This window comes from Pseudochaenichthys georgianus, chromosome 22, assembly GCF_902827115.2.
Source record: "Pseudochaenichthys georgianus chromosome 22, fPseGeo1.2, whole genome shotgun sequence".
NCBI lineage: Eukaryota > Metazoa > Chordata > Actinopteri > Perciformes > Channichthyidae > Pseudochaenichthys > Pseudochaenichthys georgianus.
This window is the reverse complement of record NC_047524.1, coordinates 1,342,695-1,368,107: the sequence shown is the minus strand read 5'-3', so window position 1 is coordinate 1,368,107 and position 25,413 is coordinate 1,342,695. Positions and strand designations below refer to the sequence as shown.

At 41.1% G+C, this 25,413-nt stretch overlaps 2 protein-coding genes across 2 annotated transcripts; both read left to right on the top strand.

Annotated features, from left to right (window-relative positions):
• Nucleotides 1-3,058: 3,058 nt before the first annotated feature.
• LOC117467298 (tumor necrosis factor receptor superfamily member 14-like) lies at nucleotides 3,059-12,933 on the top strand. Its single transcript, XM_034110854.2, has 6 exons — nucleotides 3,059-3,255; nucleotides 5,076-5,156; nucleotides 5,864-5,989; nucleotides 8,232-8,387; nucleotides 10,365-10,449; nucleotides 11,308-12,933. The coding sequence occupies exons 1-6, from the start codon at nucleotides 3,222-3,224 to the stop codon at nucleotides 11,495-11,497; spliced, it is 672 nt and encodes a 223-aa protein (XP_033966745.1). The 5' UTR covers nucleotides 3,059-3,221; the 3' UTR covers nucleotides 11,498-12,933.
• Nucleotides 12,934-15,122: 2,189 nt separating this feature from the next.
• Nucleotides 15,123-23,716, top strand: cox16 (cytochrome c oxidase assembly factor COX16). Its single transcript, XM_034110867.2, has 4 exons — nucleotides 15,123-15,304; nucleotides 17,014-17,091; nucleotides 21,660-21,728; nucleotides 23,103-23,716. Exons 1-4 carry the CDS (start codon nucleotides 15,245-15,247, stop codon nucleotides 23,214-23,216), a joined length of 321 nt encoding a protein of 106 aa, XP_033966758.1. The 5' UTR covers nucleotides 15,123-15,244; the 3' UTR covers nucleotides 23,217-23,716.
• Nucleotides 23,717-25,413: the final 1,697 nt, after the last annotated feature.

Here is a 25,413-nt window from a genome sequence, read left to right as displayed (position 1 = left end):
TTTATTAATGTGTTTCTGCAGCATTTACCGACCGCTGCAGAGCTGCTCTTCCACAGGAGTTTATTCTCCCGTTAGCTCCCGGTTAGCTCACACTGCAGCGGCCGCTCTAAAGTATTCACTGTCCGACTCACACAAGCAGCTGATGCATATCCCCAGTTCCCTTAGCCTAAGTGAATGTGTGTCCGTCTGAATTGACGCTGTTTGGTATCACAACGCTGTTATGAAAGTTTCTCTGGTATAAAACGGGTGATGTTGGCATAGCAACCGAAGCTAAACTAACTACTTGCATCCGATAGCTGCAATAATACAAAACAACACGTCTGCCTCTCTCCACAATGATCGATAACAGTGAACGGATGGTCAAAGTAAGGCACAAATAAACAGACTCACACGAAGCCTGGTTAGTGTTGCCTGACTTTATAAAGTGTGTTTATAGGCACTACTGCTTGTAGGCAGGCATAACAGTCGACCCATGGGAGGTGGGTTTAGTTTCCTGCACGCCTCGACGTAAGAGAGACGTAAGCGACGTCACCTCTTAGCTCCAAAGCTCTTGCCTCTGGACCGACAATTTTTTGGAGCTGGAAATGAAGCGGATTCCGGAGCTAAGAGCCGGCGCAGCTCCAGTGTGAACTGGAAAACCCGGCGCTTTTCAGGCTCTAGCTCCGAGCCGGAGCTGAAAAGGCGCTGGTGTGAAAGGGGCAGAATGCTCGAGGATCGAGCGTCGAGGAGGCTCTCTGGAGGAGCTATAACCGAGGATATACTGATGGGTCCTCCACGGCTCCTTCGTGGATGCATTTCCGGAAACAGAGATGTTTCAAAGAGTCGTGACGCACGGCCGGACTTATCTCAACCAATGACAGCTCTGCATGCATCCCCTGGATATTAATTTATTAACTGCTTTCAGAGAGAACAGCTGTGAGGTCCGTGCAGAAAGCAGAGCAGTGTGTATAATATATATCACTCAGTATAACAGGCCTCTACAAAGAGTCGATATTTTTCTAAAACCATTTAGTGCTTCACATAATGAAATACACCACGGCTGTAGCCTGTTTTAGGAACTGTATGTGCGTGTGTGTGTGTGTGTGTGTGTGTGGTGTAGGTGTGTGTGTGGTACAGTGTGTGCGTAGATGCAGCGGACAGACAGGTGTCAGTTGGTTTGGTGTCCTCTGCTTACTTTTAATACTTGTAAATGAAACTTTTGGCCCGTCATTTATTTTCCTCATTGTAGCGACCAGAGAGGGGGGGGGGGGGGTATATCCAGTCTCTGATAGTGTTATGTTATTATGAGAGTGCTCTGTTTGATTCTGAAATTGTATATATTTATATAAATATATACATATATATATGTGTGTGTGTGTGTCCACATTTGTAGCCTGTTATTGTGTCATTATACCGCACTGTGAATGAATCAAAGTTAATATATAAGTGGTCATGAACACATCTGTCCATCAGACAGAGGGCTACTGTGTCTCCTGTCATCATTAATGGACGTCTCTTTAAAATGACCACTCAGAGGAGAGGAGTTCTCATTTCTCTAACCGCCTGCTGGTTCCCCTCCTCGGCTCCTCTGCTCGCATCTCCTGTGGGCGGGACTAAGTCTCGAGGATAGGAGTCGAGGAGGGGAGTTAGAGGAATGAGAAAGGGCCCTAGTGCACATGCTGGATAACAACATCCATCCATACCTGTGTTGTTATTCTTGTGTTGTCTTTCCTGGTGTTCTCCTGCTCATCAGTTTCAGCCCCGCCCCTGATTGTTTTCACCTGTGCCTTGTTATCTCCTGTATATATTCCCCTGTTCCCCTTTGTTTGTTGTCAGCTCGTCTTGTCCTGTCCTCATGCCAGATCGCTGCCTTTTTTTTTGTACCATACTCTAACACTCCTGAAAATCTGTCTTAAGTTTCTGTCCTCACGTTGTGAGCGATTTATGTTTAGCCTTTTTTTCTCGCCTCTATTAAGAGTGTTGTTTTCTTTTTTGTTAATAAAGTATAATAATTATACTTTACCTCTGGCTCCCGGGTCGTGCATTTGAGTCCTTATATCCTTGTGGTTCCAAGATCGTATCAGTATTGGTGTTTTGTAGAGATTTTTCATTTATTTTTTATATATTCTATTGTGTATTCCTTGGATACTTTTATCTTTTCTACTGAACGATTTTCTGGCAGGGGGGGGCGCCAGATAAAATCTCGCCTGGGGCAGCAAATTGGTTAGAACCGGCCCTGGTGGTGTAGGAAACGGGCTCCGTGTTACAAGACGGGTTTGGCGGTACCGCTGCAGACTCTCCGCGTGCGTGCGTGCGTGCGTGCACGTTAGTTTTAAAGAACCCCATAGAGCTCAGTTTATAACTCGAACCCTGCTTAAGGGATATACACTGTGGCCCTAAAGCAACTGCTCCATTATCTGTATCAAATGCACACATTGATGCCACCAAATGTCACAATAAAAATAGAAAGTACTACAAATAAACTGGAATTCATTTACATCTTAAATTATTAATATATATACACACAAAAAGGTTTACAAATATTGAACCTTCAAATTGCTTTTTTAAATCAACACTTGCTAAAGAACATTTGTGTGGAAATCTCAATTAATTTGTAGGGCTGCGTGAGTAGGGCCAAACGTATGGGAGTACATCTCACTGTAAACTATTTAATCACCAGATTCTGTGTTATTATGACCGATCATAGCTCAGCTTTATGCAGACATACATTTAGCATGGTGTACAGGGACTAGATGTTCGCCTAGGGCGCCAGATCTGGGGGGCGCTGCGCTGGCAGCTCTTTGAAGGAAAACAAATATTTTTGACAGTTTGTGCTCATCCTAATTTTCGGCCTTGATGTAACAACATTCATAATTAAGTAAATGTAACACCCTTTTCACCCCGGTTACACGTTTCATTTGCCCTGTACCATGGGCGCTGTAAGTGATGAAAGTGGGGGGTGTTGGCTTATCAGGCGTCCGCAGCTCACAGCCAAAGTGGGCGTGGGAGCGAGCAAGAGAGATAAATGCAATTTATGTATACAAATATTTCCAAGGCACTCCTTCCTTCTTCGGAAGTAAATGGGCTGTCAACACTTCATGATCCAGCCTCGACAGGAAGAAGACGGATGTTTCAGGGGGAATTCTCCACTAGCATAGGCACCTGTAGGAGCGGAGCACCTGTCAAATCTATATTTTTTGCTTTTGTTTGTAAAACGTAATGTCATTATGAGATAGATAGTCATGCGTACGATGCTCGCAGTGTTTGTTGTCCTCGGTGAGTATCTTACAGGGTTCATGAAGAACTTTGGCAAAGAACTGTGTTAGTTTGTTAAAGTAAGAAAGATAATGACAGATTCGAGCTAGACGGATCAATAACCTAAACAAAACATTCAAAATACTAACAACGTTACTTTCCGACCAGAGCAATGTAGACCTCCGATGGAAGGCTGACAGGCAGGTAGGCCATCCAGTTATTTTAGCCGGGCCGGCTAAACGGATTGGTTGTACTTTTTACAGTATTACGGCTTCTACAGATGACATTTTTTTATGGATTTTTTGTCAAAGCACTTCAGATATTCATTGCTATCGGATGTTAAGAACATTCCATGGAATATAACAAAAAGTGTATCTCGAGCCGGTTTCTGAAACTTACCCACCCCACCTTTAAGTAATTGTTGAGGTAGGCCTACTTGTACTTTACTTGAGGCTACTTCATTTTTTAGCTACCTTGTACTTCTTCTCCACTACAATTCAGAGGTAAATGGTGTACTTTTACTCCACTACGATTATTTAATACCTTTAGTTACTTCACAGATGTGGATGAATGATGTGAAATATAATCAAGTGTTGAATCAGACTTTAGTTCCACCTGGAGTAAATCCACCAGCTACCCTGCAGTCTACAAAGTACTTCAGACTAGCTGCACCTTCACCAGCTTTGAGAACACTTTAACGTGTGTTTGTTTGTGTGTGTACAAAGTAACTGTGAGGGTTAAAATACATCTAGTGGATTTAAAGAACAATAGTCATTAATTTATTTTATTGTATTCAATAACTTCAGTCATAAAGAAAGTGATCTAATAACATCACTTCACACATTAATGGGTCCCTGCTGCTTATAGTACACCAATACTTTAGGGGAAATATATTTATGAAGTATTTGAGTATATTTGTTTTCTCGTAAAACATTTGTAATTATTTCCCTTTAATGCATTGTAGTGCTACCGAAAGGACTTCACACATTTTGGGTCTCCTGCTGCTAATACTAGTAATTACTGGGGAAATAAATGCAATAAACATAATATAATGAATAATGCAAGCAGGTAAAAGTATAGGGGTCTCCTGGACATCATCTTGGTGTCAATATACTTTGGACCAGGAACATTAGGATCATTAAAATACTTTATTTAAAAAAATAGGTGTTGTAGCTTGACCTCCATGAGACAATTAAAGTGTGATTTTGGTAGAATTTACACAATAAAAAATTACAAAAGCTATCTCTGCACTTTTAAGTCTTGTAGTATGACAAAAAGATTGACATTATTACATGAAGTGGTTTTGGAAGCAACATATTGCAGACAGATATTCAATATTTCTCACAAGGGAAATTCACCAAAATGATTCAAAGGCATCTTTCTACAAAACATTGATTTAGCTCAGCCTGCAGGAAACCCTTATGTGTGAAAGGCTTTTGGTGAAACTACGCTGTAACATTTAGAAAATAGTTTTAAAGAAATATTCAACAAAATTATTCAATGGCTTATTTTTATAAAACAATTTGGTGTATTATCGATTAAATGCATTAACATGTATCAACCAGAGACTGTATATAGGTCAATTCAAAGTAAGGGATACATTGCAAAGTCTTAACTTAACTATTATGTGAATGTACAGCGCAGACTTCTTTCAAGATTCAAGGCTTTTATTGTCATGTGCACATAGCTACAGTGTAGATGTATCAATGAAAGACTTAGGTCACAGGCTCCTCCAACAGTGCAACACAATACAACTGATCAAATACTGCAAGTAAATACAAATACAATAGAATAGAAATATTCCAAGAAGACTTGACACTGAACTGCTGTTTCTTTAACAGGGTGGGTGTCCTTCGTGGCACCAGATTGTCTTTCCAAGGAATACTTTACAAAAGCTGGTTGTTGTCCTTTGTGCAGCAAAGGTAAGTTATATCTAACAAGTATGACAACATCAGAAGTCAGTGAGAGCATTTTAAAGGATGAATTTAACTGGGATTTCCGAAGCTGAAGTTGCTTTGCTCCCTGAATGTAACATCCCGTCATGTCTGCTAAATTGTTCATGTCATGTTAATCAGGTTCATGTTATTGTTTCACGTTTAGTTTATAGCCCAGGTTAGATTTATGTTTAGTCAAGTCTTTTTGTTCACCTGTCTAGTCCTGTCATTGCACTTCCTGTTTTATTTTGTACTTACCTCTGCTCTCATTTCAGGTCCCCTTACTTCCTCCCTTTGTGTGTTTTCCACCTGTTCCCCCTTACCTCATGTATAAATAGTCCTGTCTCCCTTTGTCCTGTGCCAGTTCGTCTTGTGCAATTTAGCTTGTCTCGCCAAGAGATTATTGTATTTTGTGACCATAGTCAAGTTTATTTAGTTTGTAATTTGCTTTGCTATGTTTTGCCTCTTAGGAGTGATTTTTTGTTTGAACTTTATACTTTTCCAAAGTAAAGACTTTTTTGAACAAACTTTCTTTTGAGTCCAAGTGTCTGTAAGGTTCCTAACACTGAAGTGCTCCATCAAAGACCTGAAACGGGATGAACATATTGTTACTGACTCTAATCTTCATTTTCTAATCGTAATTTGCCTTCTTCATGTCTTGATGTTGAGATGCTGACAGAGTGCTTTTTGAACAGGAACCGTTGTTCGGGAGGACTGCTCGTTACATGCAGGCACACTCTGCCGCCGCTGTGAGAAAGGGACTTTTATGAACAAACCCAACGGACTCAATAAATGTTTCACATGCACCTCCTGTGACTCAGGTATGTCTTTAATGTGTTATTATGATGATGTCTTTGTAATCTGTTATGACAGTAACAGTGGATATCTTGGTGTCTTTGGACCGTTGGTTAGATAAAACCAGTTATTTGTTGTACTTTGATGGATGCATTTCTCTCTTTGCTGTGGCACTGAATACAAAACATGTAATCAGTTCAGATTAACATCACTTTATAAATCCCTGAGGGGAAATTAAAGTTAAAGGATTTTATCAGTCTTGATAATGGACATATTCCTAAATTGCAACACTGGTGTAGATTTAATAATCACCCCAAATATGTATTAACTAATACATCAACCAAATGCCCACTGTGTTCCAAACGTAAACACATGTGCATATAAACATCTATGTAAGCATATGCTTACCTCTATATGCACAGGAAATGAGGGGATGCATAACATCAGATCTGCTTCAGGTCTCTTCACATGTGGAGAGGGGAGAAAGGAAGGAGGGAGGGGAAAAAGGGAGGAGGGAGCGGAAAAATAAACAAATATTTGTTTCTAAAACTCCAAGTCCAATAAACGCATCATTATTTTCCGATAATCTGTCGCTCAAATACAAATGATTGGACTAAAATATAACAGGCTTTTATGTAATTATTTTGTAAGTGCATTCAATAAGATGTCTATTATATTCCATCCACAATTCTCTTATTTCCTGATTTAACATTTTATTTTGTGATATATATCTATATATATTGTACGCAGGTACGCATGCGTGGCAAAAATCTGAATTGCGTAACGTCCCTTGTGTCACTGCGCGCCTTTGCGTACCTGATAGGTCATCAAAACAAAACACATATTTTGTCTACACGTGTTTCTTTTCAACACTCAATGGAGTAAACAACTAGACATGTCCAAAAAAACAAAACACATTGAGCATTTCTCTTCCTGCTAAAAATCTTCTGACTTTCTGTGACTGGTTGAACTGGGTGCTGGCCGAGTCGCGCAGGCCATAACCGACGGACCTGAAGCTTTACAGGAGGCAGAGGCTGAGCACTGGACGACAGAGTTGGTGCCGTGTGCACAGACAGAGCTGCTGTTAACGTCGGTGTGTACAACAGAATTGTACCACAACTACAATAACTGGCTGCGGTGGGAGTCTCCCCTGTGCACTTTCTGTGCCCCGCGCACACACTGGAGAACTGCGCAAAATAAGCTGATAACAACGTTCACGCTCTGTGGTCAAGCTGCTGCAGTTTGATTTACAACAAGCAAAACACACAGCTGCAAATTTACTCAGGGGGTTAATGGAAGAGTTTGAAATCAGACAGAGGTGGAAGAAGTACTCAGATATTATGTTTTCTCTGTTACAGTACAAGTCCTGCATTAAAAATGTTCCCCAAGTAAAAGTATAAAAGTATTATCATCTAAATATAGTGAAAGACAGTAAAAGTAGTCATTGTGCAGATTGGTCCATTTCAGAATAATATATATGATATGTTTTATAATGATTGATCATGAAAGTGATCTCAAAGCTGGTGAAGGTGCAGCTAGTCTGAAGTACTTTGTAGACTGCAGGGTAGCTGGTGGATTTACTCCAGGTGGAACTAAAGTCTGATTTAACACTTGATTATATTTCACATCATTCATCCACATCTGTGAAGTAACTATAGGAACTAAATACATGTATGTCGTGGAGTAAAAGTACACCATTTACCTCTGAACTGTAGTGGAGTAGAAGTACACAGTAGCATAACATGGACATACTCAAGTCAAGTGCAAGTATCTCAAAATGGTACTTAAGTACAGTTCTTGAATACGTTTATTTAGCTCCTTCCCACATCTGAAATCCGATATGACTTCAAGTCATGTGATCATTTCTTAGTATTTGACCTCAGGGAATTCAAGGACTTCACAGTTTTGGCAACAAGTTTTGGAGAAGGCAAATTGGAGGCTTAAACCCCCTAACCCTAACCCCTAACCCATCTGCAGCATCTTCATCATCTACCATGCAATACGTGGACATAGAGGACAGTGGAGGAGACAGTGAGTGAGGAAGACTCCACTTACCAAAGTACCAACCGCTGTCTCCTGGTACTCATCTAAGTAACTCACTAAAAAAGGTTATGTGCACCCCTGTATATAGATATATATATATATATATATTATATATATATATATATAGATATATTTTTCAAGAAAGCTGGCAAGATGTGTGAGTTGGATTTTAAATATTATTTAGGTTAGCATACATTGACTGTTTGTTTGTGTTTGTTTCTTTAGGCCGCGGCCTCTTTCTCCTGCAGGGCTGTTCAGAAACAACTGACACAGTCTGTGAAGTTATAGCTGGGTATTTCTGCAAAGATGTAGATGTGACAGGATGCAGTGCGGCACAGAAACATACACAATGTGTACCTGGCGAGAGGATAAAAGAACCTGGTAAGTCAAATGCAGGTCACGCTCTCCTGACAGTGACTGTTTACATGCTGCATGCACACTGAAGGCCTTAATCATAAACTTAATATGATGTTTACATTACACAAAGTATCAGACAATCATTATATCAAATATGATCAAACTTTTTACTGGACTAACTCGAGGTGCAGAACTTACTGGGACTACAAATCAGCCCGGGACTCTCGACCGGCCCACTTCGGTACCGCCGGCCCACCGCGGTACCGCAAGTAAATACCGCTAGTAAATACCGCTAGTAAATACCGCTAGTAAATTCCGCTAGTAAATACCGCTTGTAAATACCGCTAGTAAATTGTCGGGGGGACTGGGGAGGTAGACAATTTACTAGCGGTAGACATTAAGGGTAAATAATGTCTACCTCCGGGCTGGTGGACTTGTATTATCACTGGCCCCACCATTGTAACCACTGGCCTGGAGCATTCGTCCAAAAAAAAAAATCGACTAATAATGAAGAAAATTAACACATTTGTTGCAATAGTAATTTATGCACTAACTACATTACTACTTGTACTACAACATTTGAATCATCAGTTCTTCCTCATTTTCCTCAATTGTTCATATTTGGTTTATTAAAATAATGATATTGTGGTCATTGTTAAAAAATATCTGCTATTATTATTATTTGTATAATGCACTTTCTGCCTTCCTGTCATTAGGAGTTAGACATGTAATGGCTATGTAATTTATTTGATTAGAACCTGAACCTTCATTATCCTAAACTGGTGGGACATTTCGCCAATACCTTTATATTGTCTACTCTTCACTTACTTGTCAGCATAGGTCGGCATTGATGTACAGAGCCGACAGAAGACCTTGTTTATATTGGCATCATATTGAGAGGTGCAGCCAGTGACGCGTCCTGAAACCAGGAAGTAAGCTGCTGGTTCCCTCGACAAGGGTTTTGGAAAATAGCTGGAAATAAGGTCTGTGGAAAACAAACCCGTTTGATAAATGCACGTTTTGTTCAGCCGGATAATCTCCACATGTCTACCCTACTTTTATAATTTTCGAATCATAAATCTAATCGATAGATTATAAAAGGGTTTTAGGACGCATCACTGCAGCCAACTCCATCGATCAAGCTGGCTGAAACTTTCTCTCCCTCTTCTTCTCATACTCCCTGTCACTCTTCTTTAACTCCTCCGGTGACTTTCTTTTATTTGAAGATTGTTTTTTGCCCGGCGCTTGGCCGGTTACCGCTGGTATTAAAAACATTTGGCGAATGGTTAGGTGGCGCGATAGTCTGTAGTGAAGCAGCACGCTCCCGCTCACCGGAGCCTGCTCCCGCTGCGCTCCGGAGCAAACAGCTGTTTGCTTTCACCCAACAACGACAACCGACTCACGGAACGCTATGTCGTAGCGTTGATAAACGAAACAATTTAACTAAATTGCTAGTCAAAATACCAATACCACAGGAAACATTTTTATATTTTTAGTGGCCCGAGCGGGCAAATGGAAAGTACGTTATGCTGGCCCGGGGTGTCTAAATAGTGCTTCCGGGCCAGCGGGCCATTTAATGTCGAGCCCTGCCGGTTACCGGCCGGCCCACATCGTCCGACCGGCCCACTTCAGTACCGGCCCATCGGGATTCGTCCCGAACGTCCCGATGGCCAGTCCGCCCCTGTGCAGAAGCTCACATAACAGGCAGTACACAGGAACCCCTCCCGCTTCTTTATGAGTCCTGCTGCTATCGCATGGGGGTTTCTGAAACAAGTAAGTTTCAGTCCTGAAAGATAACGCTTCAGTCCAAACCTTTAAATGACTCATCTTCAAATTGTGACTGGAGATGTACTGGTTCATTTCCTGAATGAACTTTTAGACAGTGACGACTGTTCTCCTGCAGTGTGAACGTAAACCCACTAAATGAAGACACTGATGTGATGATCATTACTGGACGTTGGCTGCTGTGTGACTAATCTCTCCTGAGTCCCTGTCTCTAAGGAACCAGCAGAGCGGATGCCCAGTGTGAGCCCTGTCAGTCTGGCTTCTTTTCAGAGCATGGTGTGAACTGCACGGACTGGACAACGTAAGGCTTTCTTATGGCATTACTCAAACAAGTAGGGCTCTTCCTGCCCTGCAACATGAAATTACCATTTTGTTTCTGCAATAATTAGATTGCTGAAAAGAAGTTGTGATCTGTGGCTTTATTTGAATGTGTGATGAGCCAATCGTCCAGTTTCATTTAATTTAGTAACAAAACATAAATAGACTTTTGGGGAATCGTTTGTTTTAATATTGATTGTTTTTGATGGGTGTAGCATTACCTTTTTAAAAAAAAAAAAAAAAGGTAATGCTTCCAGTGTCCTGGATCGCGAGCGCTGGATCTTGAGTCGTGGCTGTGATATCCTCGTGGATTCATCTTCCTATTATACACACATGCATTTCCAAACATTTGGACTACCTATGTTGCAAATGTATTATCTTTTCAATTTACACACGGCATCTATTGCACGTCTGTCCGTCCTGGGAGAGGGATCCCTCCTCTGTTGCTCTCCCTGAGGTTTCTCCCATTTTTCCCTTTAAACTGGGTTTTCTCTGGAAGTGTTTCCTTGTACGATGTGAGGGTCTAAGGACAGAGGGTCTAAGGACAGAGGGTCTGAGGACAGAGGGTCTGAGGACAGAGGGTCCAAGGACAGAGGGTCCAAGGACAGAGGGTCCAAGGACAGAGGGTCTAAGGACAGAGGGTCTGAGGACAGAGGGTGTCGTATTGTCATACTGATATTCTGTACACACTGTGAAGACCACTGAGACAAATGTAACATTTGTGATATTGTGATATTGGGCTATAAATAAACATTGATTGATTGATAATAAAAAGTGATGCAAAGTTTGATTTAATATACACAAAGTACTGAAGCTACTTTTCATTTCTCTTTTCTGTCAGGTGCTCAGAAACCCAGGCAAAGCTGAAGGAAGGATCCAGGATCAGCGATGTTGTCTGTGGGGATTCTTCAAGAAGTCACTACAGTGCCATACCAGTAGTACTATTGTTCTTATTAACAAATGTTGCGCTTTTAATTAGAGCAGTGGTTCTCAAACTTTTCTTTTTGCCTGCGGAAAGCAATAAGTGGTGATGAAGTTTGAATGATGCTGCGTTGGACAGCCAGCTTTTTAAGGAATGGTGGATTACTTGATGCGGACAAAGCAAAGAAAATCAAGAATGGCGTGAGGAGATGCTTCTGAGGAGCACATCCCATGGTGAGACGTCTTACTAATAGGGATGTAACGATACAAAAAACTCACGGTACGATAATATCGCGATAAAAAGTCCACGGTACATTTATCGCGATATTGAAAAATAAAGGAAAAAAATGTTATATATTTTTTTTTTACTTTAATTTTTTCTTCTCCATTAAATAATAAATCTGATTTGTACGGCATTTTAGTAGGATAGTATTTTAAACTGTCAACAATATAATAATCAGACCCTGCAATATAATTCAAGTTTCACTTTAGTCTTTCAAGTAACTCAACTCTCACTCACTCACTCAGCGTCATCAAGGTTATCTTTTAGGAATATGAGCATGTCCACATTTCCAGGTAGAAGCTGGGATGTTTGGGCGTTTACAAAATCCCCTGCTATAGAAAAAACTCTCTTGCTTGGTACCGATGTTGCTGGGACAGAGAGATATGCTTTGGGCAGTGGGTCAAACTGTGCATTGTCTCTCCACCACTTACAGTACTTACAAAACAATACAGTTGTTGCCAAGAAGGTGAGGCTTATTGACAGGGCGAGATATAAATATACTGTTGGTACTTGTCTATGTCTCTAGGTGTGTACATGTAGCCCTGTAAATACGATGTCCTTTTGTGTTGTCTGTTGTTTTATGTTCATGTTGTAACCTACTTGCTGCCATGTTGGACAGGTCTCCCTTGAAAAAGAGATCGATAATCTCAATGGGACCGTCTGGTTAAATAAAGGTTTAAAAAAAAAAAAATTATTTTTTTTTAAATCGCGGTACATTTTGTCAGTCTCACGACGGTATTGAGACATCTATTTACCGCGATATTCGATATATCGTTACATCCCTACTTGCTAATGTTAGAACCAGAGATACACAAGCTACCTACAGTTTTACAGCTCACACTCTTGATTTTGTTCTGATGCTTCTCGTATTCATGCGAGAGGGAGAATTAAACCAAACGCCTCTTTTTTTATAAATGCTTTTTGTAATATACATGCTGTTGTATTTCATGTTCTACAAAGTGTTAACAGCTAACCTCTACTTAACAGCAATTGTGAACTCGTTCCATTTTTACTAGCTTTTGTTATGGTGTGATTGTGACATGAATGTTGAAAATTAAGTTCTACTAATTCATATAATGTGTTTTCATAATATGAACATCATTCCTTCTGATTGACTAACCCATCTGAATCTATTGTATGTTTCACAGTCAGGATTCTGACTAAAAGCCCTTAGAGACGGTGAAAATAAAGTTGGCTGCAGTCGGGCCTGACAGAGGTCTATCTGTGTTGTGTTCTCTACAATAAAATAATAGATTGAAGTTGTCTCAATTTGTCCAACACAATTTGTTTTACTAATAGCTATGCCGTTAATAAAATCTTGTCTCACAATAACATTAATGAGTGATGTTGACAAGGTTTCGCACTGATAGCTCAGCCTCTGACTGCTATTGATCCCTGTCCTTACGACGTCCCTGTCCTTCCCATTTTGACAGTCGGACTGAAGGATTTACATCATCCCTAAAATTAGATCTGTGGCGTCCCTCTGAGAATCCCCACACCATGTTCTTTTTTACTAAGTATTGACAAAGAGAACGGTCATGGTAGTATCAACCAGGACCAATAACTCAGTGATACATTCAAGATTCAAGGCTTTATTGTCATGTGCACAGCAGCTACAGTGTCGATATGGCAATGAAAAACTGAAGTCGCAGGCTCCTCCAACAGTGCAACATTAATATATATAGGACATAAAACTAATTAAACCAATACAAATAGCGAAAGAAATATCAATAGAAATAAAATAGTGAAAGAGAATGTTTTGAGATGTGCAAGTAAATACAAATAAAATAAAAAATATGCAAGAAGAGTATATAAACGTAAATGGAATATGATATATAGATAAATAAATTGCAAGATGCATCAGATGAATGTTAAAGGTGGGGTAGGTAAGTTTCAGAAACCGGCTCGAGATACACTTTTTGTTATATTCCATGGAATGCTCTTAACATCCCGATAGCAATGAATATCTGAAGTGCTTTGACAAAAAATCCATAAAAAAATTTCATCTGTAGAAGTCGTAATACTGTAAAAAGTACAACGGATTGGATGGCCTACCTGCCTGTCAGCCTTCCATCGGGGCACAAACTTATCTCGTGCCCTCATTGGTCATGTGCGCGTTCGTGTGTGTTGGAGGAGGGGCTCTATAAGGAAGTGGCAGATTTTCTCCGGTTGTGTATTTTCAAATTCTAGCGATCTCGAGCCGGTTTCTCAAACTTACCTACCCTACCTTTAATGGAGGCATTTACATTTAGACACATTTTAACCTATCCTTTAAGCCAGGGGTGTCAAACTCAATATAATCGCTCTGACCCCCCTGTGGCCCCCCTAACAATGAAAAGTTTTTTTTTTTTTTTTAAATGTTAAATGTGTTAGTGCAAACATTGCACTATACCTTAAGCTGAAGCTAACAGTAATAACTATAAGATCTATCTGAAATAAATAAGTGTACTGAAACAAATACCAATAACTGTATTGCATTGTTTTCTTATGCGCAATTACTTCATTCTGTCAAGTACTCTTTTTCATCCTGCATTTATTGTGCCCCCCACAGAAAATAACTGGCCCCCCAGTGGCCCCCCCCAGTCAAATTGGTCTAGAACCGCCACTGCAACGTGCTTCTGTAAATCATCATGTAACCGTATAATAAACATATTATATTCTTTGTAAGCTATTGTTGGGCCACAGAAAATGAAGTCACGGGCCGGATTTGGCCCCCGGGCCTTGAGTTCCCGTCGAAAAACTCAAGAATAGGAGGATTTTCTCGTACCGTAAACTAAGGTAAGTGTTTTTTTTACAACATTATTTTTCAGTTTTTCACAAATACAGTATGTTCAACATTTATGACAAAAAATTGCAAACGAACACATTTCCACATAGGTCACTTGGATTTGAGGGTCCGAGGCGCTTTGGTTCCGCCCTAACATGTAACATGCACACCCGTACCCGGACTGATTAAGAGGAAACACCTGAGGGCGGGATGTTGTTGACATGGTAGGAAACATTAAAACACGATATACGCTATTTTTAATATTAAGACGTTTTTAAAGTGTAAGCAAACGTTGTAAAACAAGCAATACGTTAATGTAAGAGGTTAAGACTGAGCTTGATTGTTTGTGAGAAAACGAGGAGAAAGCTCAATTACAAACCGATTTAAACAGTAACAAAAAAAACATATCCCAAGGAGGAAAAAACGGCATCAGATAAATAGATTATACATTTAACAACACACGTATTTAACTATTTGTAGACATTTTAAGAGAAAAATAATAAAGAACAACAGATATTACTGCATTTTCCTTTCTGAAGTGTGTTGTATTAGAAACAAAAGGAATTATGCAACAAAGAAAGAGGTTTAGACATTAATAACACAATAAGTAACTTTGTCTGGACATTTAAAGAGTTACATGCTTTTATCATTACCATCGGACATGAACGGGAACCTTCTATCGCGTCTCCAAATCTTCACGGACATTTTATCACGCTGGACCCAACCCGGAAGTGCGTCCCTACTTTGACCTGCACAGTGTCTTCAGTTTTCATCACTACAATGTTGTTTTAGCCGCTAAAAGGAGACATGTTTACCCTAAAAGCACTAAAGAAAAACAAAACAATCCAATATGGAGTCCCCATGCTGGTGAGTAGATTTTATTTGACGTTTTAATGTATTTAAATCACATTTGATCAGCGTGTAAGCTAACTGTTAGCATTACTTACTTTGTTATTTAAGTCCAATTATCTCTTCATCTCTCTGTTTTTCTGAGGTTTAACACTAGCTAGTAATGTTTTTGTCTGGCGAAATAGGAAGGGTTTATTTCAAGCTTGTTATGTGTAAGTTATTGGGCTTTTTTTAATCAACTAAGATCTGTTAGAAAATGTTTTCAACTTGAATTGACTGAATTTATTTACATGACTACTGTGTCGTATCGTCTTACATATGTTGTCAGTGATTCGGTTAGTTTTTTGTTAATAATGAAGTCAAATTCTGTCCTTTATCTTACTGTTTAACGTGAGCTAGTAATGTTTTTCTTCCTCACCTCCCCATACCTAGTGTATAGAATGTAAACGCAATATAATATTGTTTAATTTAAGTATTGAGTATGTGCTGAAGGGCAGAGGTGTAAAGTCACTAAGGACACTTACAGAACGAGTGTACTCTTAGGTATTTGTACTTTACCGGAGTATTTTCATTTTATACGACTTACTTTATACAAATGTTGTACTCATCCCACTACATTTATTTTACAGATGTATTTACTTGTAACTTTATAACTTCAGATGTTGACACACAATATTTAACAAACCGTAATATGATCTTGGTAAAGATTAAACCATCCAACATTACATTTAAAGGGGACCTATCGTGCAAAATGCACTTTGTGATGTCTTCTCTACATCAACACGTGTCCCCGGTGTGTCGGGGAACTCACGCAGCGTCAGAAAATAAAACCCTCTCTCTTTTCCTCCGTACCCAAATCTCTAAAAACGGGGAACAACGGAGCTGATCCAGATTTGCGTCCGATATGACGTAATATCTGAAATGTGGACCCACGGCCCAATCAGAAACGTTGCTATCAGAAACAATGCCCGACTGTTCTGGACGTAATATGGTCGGTGTTTACATTAGCATCGCTAACACTCAGAGCTAACCTGTACTGGAGAGCATGTGTGTGAAGAAGCAGGAAGTAGAAAGGAACTCACCTTGTGGTGTAACCGGCAAGAGAGAAAGCCTTTGAGCTCCAAACTGTTTCAGATCCTTGATAATCCATGATATGAAGTTTCATCACGGCAGCATTTAGTTTAGACGGTAGCTGCCGGGTCCCGCATGAGCTCAGACCCCTCCTCTTTAATTTGTATCCGTTCTTTTTCTTTTTAAAGCTTTATACCCAAAATCAGCACTTTTGAAACAGGAAGTGAAATAGAGGGATATGAGGCATGGCTAGAATGGGTGATCTAACTAAAACCATGACTGGGTTATTTTTGATATGACGTTTTTTATGAAGATTTGCTGCTTTTGCTTTAAAATATGTTAATATTTTTCGAATTTTTTCTGCAATGAGTACTTTAATGTTTTCATAACCGTACTTAAATACGTTTGACTTGAAACTGAGTATTTTGACAGTGTGGTTTTAATACTGTTACTCAATCCAATAATGTGAATACTGTTCCCACCTCTGCTAAAGGGCATTACATGTACGTCCTTGCAGAATGCGTTACTATATTAAAGTTCTATCACATGTAGAAGTGATTTGAACCTGAATTATATGTGATGAAGCGAGCGCTGTGCATTGTCAAGTTTTTCGGATGACTTTTATTGACATTATATGCTCTCTTTGGTTTTTCCAGCTGCTCGTAGTCGGAGGTTCCTTTGGCCTGCGAGAGTTCACACAAATCAGATATGACTCCCAGAGGATCAGGAAAAAGGTTAGTCGTGAATTCACTCTGACATTAAACACACATTTCACCTCACCTTGAAGAAAAGGGTTCTCATGGTCAATGTGACAGCGGATAAAGTACTCACCAGGGCTGACAATATATCAATAATGCATAAATATCATGATTTGAGACTAGATACGATCCTATCGCTCGCACGACTGCAGCGGGTGCAAAATGCCGCAGCAAGGCTCTTAACTGGCACACGGAAGTTTGACCACATTTCCCCTGTTTAAGGAAAACACAGACCCTCATCACCGAGGTCACAATATCAATCGATCCAGCAGAGCAATAGCCTCTAGGCAAAACCCAGAAGATATGAAATAAAATGAACTTACTAAAGCTGAAGTAGACGGTCAACTTCATTCACTTTCTTTCCGTTTCACTGATTTAAATAAGTCACACATATTGAAGTTCATTGATCTGGTTAAATTTAAAACGGCACAAATCATGTACAGAGCAAGACATAATCTACTTCCTAGGAAATTAAAAACATTGTTCATAGACAGAGAGCGTATGTTTTTTGCATATTTTGGGAATTATTGCTTGCATTACTTTCTGCTGACACTAGGTGGGGCTGTCGCCACTGGAAATGTGGTTGTCTCTAAGGATCCAGATTTGAAAAATAGCACACACTACTCAAGTAGATTGCAAATGTAGTACAGTATCAAAGTACCAACATGACCAAGTACAGTAATCGATCAAATGTACCTGCGCCGCGGCCTGCTTTTGACTAGTGCGTATTAATTAAGACAAAAACAAAGCGACCCTTATTCCTTTTTGGATTTCTATTCACACAGACGAAGCCTCTTTCTGGAAGAGATGATGAATCTGAGGATTATTGTCAGAGAAATAATTAGTCATCCTTTCTGCTTTTCTTCTGGCTGCGTCGCAAAATAGCCTCTCGCTGAACACGCACACACACACACACACACACACACACACACACACACACACACACGCACACACTTGCTTATTTATGATCAGCATTAGATAAATGGTCTCTGCAGCTCTGACGGGATGTTTAGTGATTCAACAAGATCTGATGATTCATTAGGAGCCGCATCAGAGTGACCGAGGAGAGGCTCTTTATTACCCTGGGATGATCTGACAGGAGGGGGGGGGGGGCTGACAGGAGGGGGGCGGGGTCTGTTTCCTGCTTTCCTATTCGCTGGCATGCCAATGTGTCAGTATACTCTTAATGTAAAGGTCAGCTTGTGTTACTCACCCTCCTGATTTCCAATTCAAAATGTGTTGCAAAGCATCGTTGACCTTAGCGAGTGTTGTTTCTGTTCCTCATCTTACCGAACGTAGCCTGGAGTATTAGAAGCACACGTGATCCGGTTTGATTTCATGAGTATGTGCTAAGGCAGGGTCTCAGTGGGCCAAAAATAAATAAAAATGGGTACCAGTGGAGGGCCGGACTGGTTCAATGTTTATTGCAGAACTTATTAAATGAACGTATTGCACATATTAAACCTGGAACTAACAAAGCTTAAATTATTGACTATAAAAACAACATTAAATAATCAGCTGCATTCATTTCTCATGGCTCTATCTGCAGCTTCTCCAGAGTCATTTCTTATGAGTACATTTCCCCACAGGCCAACAACAGCTTCAACAAAACTATTCCCCTCAAAGAACAAACCAAACATGCCCTGTTGTCGAGAGAGAAAGTGCAGAAGGAAGCATCCATTAAACTCAGTGTGCTGCTCTGGGATGCTAGCTCAGATACTTGGCATCTCATCAGGGTGCAAGGTCATCAATGTTTGGGCTCAGGCTCTGAGCGGAGGAGATCCTCGGGATGGAGTGAAGGTGTGCGTGCAATATACCGACGGGCCAGATCTAATAGGAATTAGAAATGATCCTGCGGGCCGAAATTAAATCCACCAAGGGCCTGATTTGGCCCCCGAGCCTCGAGTTTGACACATGTGTGCTAAAGGGTGAAATGCAGGTTATCTAAGGTGCTAAGTCCATACCATCTCAACCTCCAGGTTCAGGCAGTGGATGTTCTTGGGGGGAAAACCCACTTATGAAATGCACGGCCTTGAAATGAAATGCTATACCAAGCCTAAACCCTACAGTCTCGTTGCCAGCGTCGTAACCCTGGAACTGTTTGGGGGTTATCGAGGATGCCGAGTCCATTTCCGACATGTTTCAGGATAATAAATGGCCGTTTCAACCCGAAACTGGCGATATTTTACAAATATGGCCTCTTTCTGGTTCCATGTGCAGCCACCCCCCCCCCCCCACCCCCCCCCCCCCCCCCCCCCCCCCCAGTTAACGTTGCTCAAGTAATTTAATGCATGGAATATCTAAACAGTCGTCATGATTGAAACCACTCGTGCGGTTTCGTTCTTGTTATCGGCCCGTTCCCTTTCTCCAGCCCTCACGGATGTGTTTCCTTGTTGAATGATTAAAGCCCTGTCTGAGGGTTAAGTCACTGTATGATCCAATTAGCTGTCTCTCTTCAGATCTGTAAGTCGGCCTCCAGCAGGAAGAGCTTCTGTCTTCCACGGCAGGTTTCCTCTTCACCTCTGACCCCCCGTCTCTGTTTGAGGTTCATTAAAGAAAAGCTTATAACGCGTCCATAAGAATCATTTTAGCCCCTTTTCCCTGGAATGAAAGCTGCATTTAAATAAAAAAAATATATATATATATACTAAAAAAATAACAAATATAATAGTAATAATAATGTAAATTTTTTATAATAATATACATTTTAATTAAAACACTTACACATCTTTTAAATATAATGATTTGAACACATTTATAGCCTATGGATATTTTCTAAGGACTCGGACACTTTACAAAAACAATCCAGATACAGAAGGATGCAAACATATAATAATAATATTAACAGTTGGGGAATAATTTGCCCTGCATGTCCTCCGTCGCCCTCTGACGCAGCTGACCAGCCTTGAGCAGCCGCTATCCCCCTTAAGGAGGGGCTGCCCTAGCAAGTTGTTGATGTTGCCAGTTTGTGAGCGGGCCTCTCTCGGTCAGAGATAGTTATTGTTGTGGGACACCTGGAACACATCCTTCTCGGGGTGGAGATGACCTCGAGCCATAAGCGACAACAAAAGTATCCTCAGCTGTTTAGTCTATCTAATGAAGAATGTTGATTATTACACTCTAGTTAAAACCTGGAGCTACAGGAGGCTCTTCAGGACTGATGGTGGCATCTCGACCGTGTGGTCAGATCGTGGCCCGGGACACGTCGTGTGAATTCTCCAAATAAACCGTCAGTGTTTGCCATCAAAGCTCCAGCTCTCCTCGTGTCTCTCTGAGTCCTGACTCCCATTGCTTCAGACGTTTCCCCCACTATAAGAATAATAAACATTTAAATAATAATAATAATGATGGTAGTAGTAGTAGTAATAATAAATAATAAAAATGTTTTAAATAAGGATGGAAATAAAACGTACAAAATACTAATATTTAAAACAAATCTATAATACGTAGAAAATACCACATAATAAATAGAAACACTTACACCTTACATTTGGCTGCTTCAATTAATTTAAATAATTAATTCAAAATGCTCGACATATTTGTATTTGTTTAGCACTTTCCTAAGTACTCAAAGACACTTTCAAAAACATTTCATACGAGCAAACGAAAAATAGAGAAATGAATAAAGAACAGAACGCAGTAATACATATTCTATATTGCTGTCGTAAAGTAGGTCGAATGAAAAATCAATCGTGGCATTATGAAGCATTATGTAACTGCAGCTCTGTTGCTGTGAAATATTAGAGCTCATTAAGATTCATGAATCAGAATGGGATTCATTTCACTCGTGTTCCCGTGGAAAATCAATCTGAATTGCAAAAACCCAGAAAGCCCCAACATCAGTTCTGCTTTGCTCACTGACCCTGGTCCTGCTGCTACACCTGGACATCAGCAGGAGAGGACTCTTTAAAGTAGAGACACTACATACTGATCTACACCTGAACATCAGCAGGAGAGGACTCTTTAAAGTAGAGACTCTACATACTGATATACACCTGGACATCAGCAGGAGAGGACTCTTTAAAGTAGAGACACTACATACTGATCTACACCTGAGCATCAGCAGGAGAGGACTCTTTAAAGTAGAGACACTACATACTGATATACACCTGAACATCAGCAGGAGAGGACTCTTTAAAGTAGAGACACTACATACTGATATACACCTGAACATCAGCAGGAGAGGACTCTTTAAAGTAGAGACACTACATACTAATGAGCAGTATATGTCTTGTTAACGTTGGTGTCAGGGGGTCACAGGTTCAAACCCCACTGCATGTCGCTGTGTCCCTGAGACTCTTCACCCCACGTTGCTCCCGTGGGGATTGTCCACAGTACTGAGTATGTTAGTCGCTTTGGATGAAAGCGTCTAACACGTAACATGTGCAGTAATGGCTCTCTGAGCAGCCGTACCTCCGTCTCGTGCCAGTTGAGTTGTTTGAAGTGTGTGAAGTGTGTGACTGCAGACATGTGGCACCGGTTCTGATTGATTTTAAAGTGTGACTTTCTCAGTACGGTAACATTTCCCCTCCTCTTCCTCTCAGCTGGACCCGTCTCTGGAGGCCCAAGTGAACGTGGAGCGGCAGCCGGTCATCCTGGAGGAGGAGTACGAGGTGAGGCACCCTGTGGTCCGTCTGCGGGAAAGAGGAGCTGCGGAACAATATAGGGCAACAACGCATGATGTAACAGCACTGCATTGTGATGTAAAACTCAACACAACGTTATGCAATTTGACTTTATTATGTAATCAATTCACATTCTTTATTATTTATATTGTGATAATTCATCAATTGCAACATGTTGTAGTTTACGCAGCATTTTGTCGTTTATTACATAATGCTGGGTGTATTTTGAAGTGTGCAGAATAGTTGGTACCTGTGTTCTTAAAATGTCAGATTGTATTGTGTAAATCTGAAATTAGAATTAATTGGCACATCATTTTATAGAAAACGGAACCGAATTAAGTGAAAGATGCCCCTTAGCCCTAGACTCCACCGGGTCCGTCTGCGCCGCGGCGTTCACGACACCCTCTCTAGTCAACGGGTGCTATTCCACCAGACGCGCCACGTTACGGCCAGAAGCGTCTCGGCGGAACGCGACGCGAGGCGTTGCATAGCGCCGGGTAGGAAGTGGACCGGTCAGAGCATCCAGTCAATCCGCAAAATAAACTAATGTTGCAGACCCTATCCCTCCGTAGTCTTTCAGGTAGGAGGAGGAATGCCAGCGTTCTCCTCCGGTTTACCGGCACTGTGTAAATTATATATATAGAATAATTCTGATGATGAAAGCATTTTTTACCACTAAAATACAGCGACACATTTTTGATTCATGTCGTTTATAACTGGAATATTACAATTATTATTAACTTTGTCTGCACGAAGTCGCCTGTCCAGGAAATATGCCCAAATCAACACAAACGGCGAGCCGGCAGGCAAGACGCTCCGCTTCTGAAACGCGCCCGGTGGGTTATGACGCTGGAGGAGGCCGGACCAAAACCACGGCGCCGACGGACCCGGTGGAACCCCGGGGTCAGACGAAAGAGGTTGAACTGGGGAAACGCGTTAAGCAGTTATTTTGCATTAAATAAAACTCGGGACTCAAATGTGTCGACGTTTGCATTGGTTTCTCTTTCACACGAGAAGAAACAAAAAACCTTGAATTTAAATCTCTGTGGAAAAAGCACAAGAAACGTTTTTAAAGCAGTTTAGAAAATCGTCTACCAAAACCCTCTCAAACCCCAAATCTGTTCTGAAAGACCGGCAGTTTAATGTCCTGCCTCCTCTCGCCTGCGTTTCACTCCAGATGTTCACCACTTTCTACATCTGGACTTTTCAAAGACCAGGAAGTATAATATTTGGTGTTGTGCGGGAAGGAACACAAGCTCATATTTTCAGAGTTTTTCAGCCTTTGATTTCTTGGCATCCCGACGTGTAAACCTCGCCTCCTGAAGTTGTTGTTGTTGTTGTTGTTGTTTGTCCTCTCTGCAGAAGATAAAGAAGGTGAATCTGGAGGAGTGGAGGAACATCCGGGGCCCTCGTCCCTGGGAGGACTCGAGGGAATACCAGGACCAGCAGAGGAGCCGGCTGGACGAAAAACCCTGAGGATAAGAGACGGGATCCACTTGTGTCGGATTCACAGTTTGTCAGTTGCTCGTAGCGGATTGCGGTTTCTCCTGGACGCTCAACTGACGCCACAAAAACCTTGAAATAAGTTCAGGGTTAGTCTTAGATTTAACGAGCGGTGCCGGAATGAGTCCTAACATCCAGAAAGTCGTCGTCATTTGAACACGTCCTGTCCCCTGGTCCTGAAGTCAAAGGTTTCCTGGCTGTGGTGAACACAAGCTGAAGAGATTTGAATTCCGCGACATTAAATACGTCGGTAAATAACCCACTGTAATACAATCATCCCAAATCCCATGGTGGAATCCCATTGGACCAGGGAGATGCTGCCTTCAGGGTCCCACACAGATAATACGGCACACCTGCATCACCGTATAGAAACAACCACAAGGAGTCCCATCTGCTGCCGCACTTTCCCCACTGATGGCAACATAAATATACTTATATGATTTCTGTGTCTGAATAAATAATATTATATTGATCCTTCCCGTTTCCTTCAGTTTGTGAGCAAAGCTCCGGATGTGAGTGCGTGTTTATCAGAATACATAACGTGCAGCATCTCCTCAGGCGTCGCCGCTCTCACGGTAATCGGTTTCTCTGACAGTTATTACTTTGCAATGCGCCACATTTGTAATCGAAATAGAATTACCTATTTGCTTTTTTTTTTTTAACATGATTTCCCTCCGAGTGTGTGAGTGACGGGAAACGCACGCACTGCCTTCAGTCCGTGCAGCACGAGGTAATGAGGGTCTCGATGGAAATGGCCCGGGAATCATTCTCTGTAAGCTCGTGATGTTGGAGTCACTTTAACCCCCGGGGGCAGGATTATGTTTGCATGCACGGGTTGAACAGATCTCAATCTTAAGGCTGTAATCTGCAAACTGATTGATCACACCGTTTGTCACCGGTCACGTCTTTCTCGAAAGGATGTTTGTTAAAGAAAACGGTTTATAAAGACGTCTCTGGATGTGTCGCGTGTTATCTTTGAGGCCACCTCGGGCTCGTTGGTATTACACAGCGAGGTCGTTGCTGTTTGGAGGTCACTGTTAGGGAAATAAGAGTCAGACATTTTGAGTTTGACGACACTCGAAGAGACAATGCAGTTTATTTTGGAGGTTGTGGCTTCGACTGTGAGTTTAAAGAGTAGTGCTCCAACACATTGTACGTGATGGGGCTGTAATACACTCTGAGCGGTTGACCAATCAACAGAGCCGGCCAGCTAACCAATCAGAGCACGCTGGGTTCTGGTTTCAGACAGAGGGTGAAAAGAGGAGCTGCAGCACAGGCAGTATGAGAAAAATAAAGAGCTTTTTGAACATTAAAGCATGGAGACATGTAGAGACACTAAATACTGATATACACCTGGACATCAGCAGGAGAGGACTCTTTAAAGTAGAGACACTACATACTGATATACACCTGGACATCAGCAGGAGAGGACTATTTAAAGTAGATACACTACATACTGATATACACCTGGACATCAGCAGGAGAGGACTCTTTAAAGTAGAGACACTACATACTGATATACACCTGCACATCAGCAGGAGAGGACTCTTTAAAGTAGAGACACTACATACTGATATACACCTGGACATCAGCAGGAGAGGACTCTTTAAAGTAGATACACTACATACTGATATAAACCTGAACATCAGCAGGAGAGTACTCTTTAAAGTAGAGACACTACATACTGATATGCACCTGAACATCTGCAGGAGAGGACTCTTTAAAGTAGAGACACTACATACTGATATACACCTGAACATCAGCAGGAGAGGACTCTTTAAAGTAGAGACACTACATACTGATATACACCTGGACATCAGCAGGAGAGGACTCTTTAAAGTAGAGACACTACATACTGATATACACCTGCAGATCAGCAGGAGAGGACTCTTTAAAGTAGAGACACTACATACTGATATACACCTGGACATCAGCAGGAGAGGACTCTTTAAAGTAGATATACTGATATACACCTGAACATCTGCAGGAGAGGACTCTTTAAAGTAGAGACACTACATACTGATATACACCTGCACATCAGCAGGAGAGGACTCTTTAAAGTAGAGACACTACATACTGATATACACCTGGACATCAGCAGGAGAGGACTCTTTAAAGTAGATACACTACATACTGATATAAACCTGAACATCAGCAGGAGAGGACTCTT

Bases quoted from the DNA above. Each gene is read 5' to 3' on its own strand.
- LOC117467298 (XM_034110854.2), top strand. From the start codon at position 3,222: ATGCGTACGATGCTCGCAGTGTTTGTTGTCCTCG. The intron at 8,388-10,364 runs GTAAGTCAAATG...CCTGTCTCTAAG, and splicing joins CGAGAGGATAAAAGAACCTG to GAACCAGCAGAGCGGATGCC. The intron at 10,450-11,307 runs GTAAGGCTTTCT...CTTTTCTGTCAG, and splicing joins AACTGCACGGACTGGACAAC to GTGCTCAGAAACCCAGGCAA.
- cox16 (XM_034110867.2), top strand. From the start codon at position 15,245: ATGTTTACCCTAAAAGCACTAAAGAAAAACAAAACAATCCAATATGGA. The intron at 15,305-17,013 runs GTGAGTAGATTT...TGGTTTTTCCAG, and splicing joins AATATGGAGTCCCCATGCTG to CTGCTCGTAGTCGGAGGTTC. The intron at 17,092-21,659 runs GTTAGTCGTGAA...TCTTCCTCTCAG, and splicing joins CCCAGAGGATCAGGAAAAAG to CTGGACCCGTCTCTGGAGGC.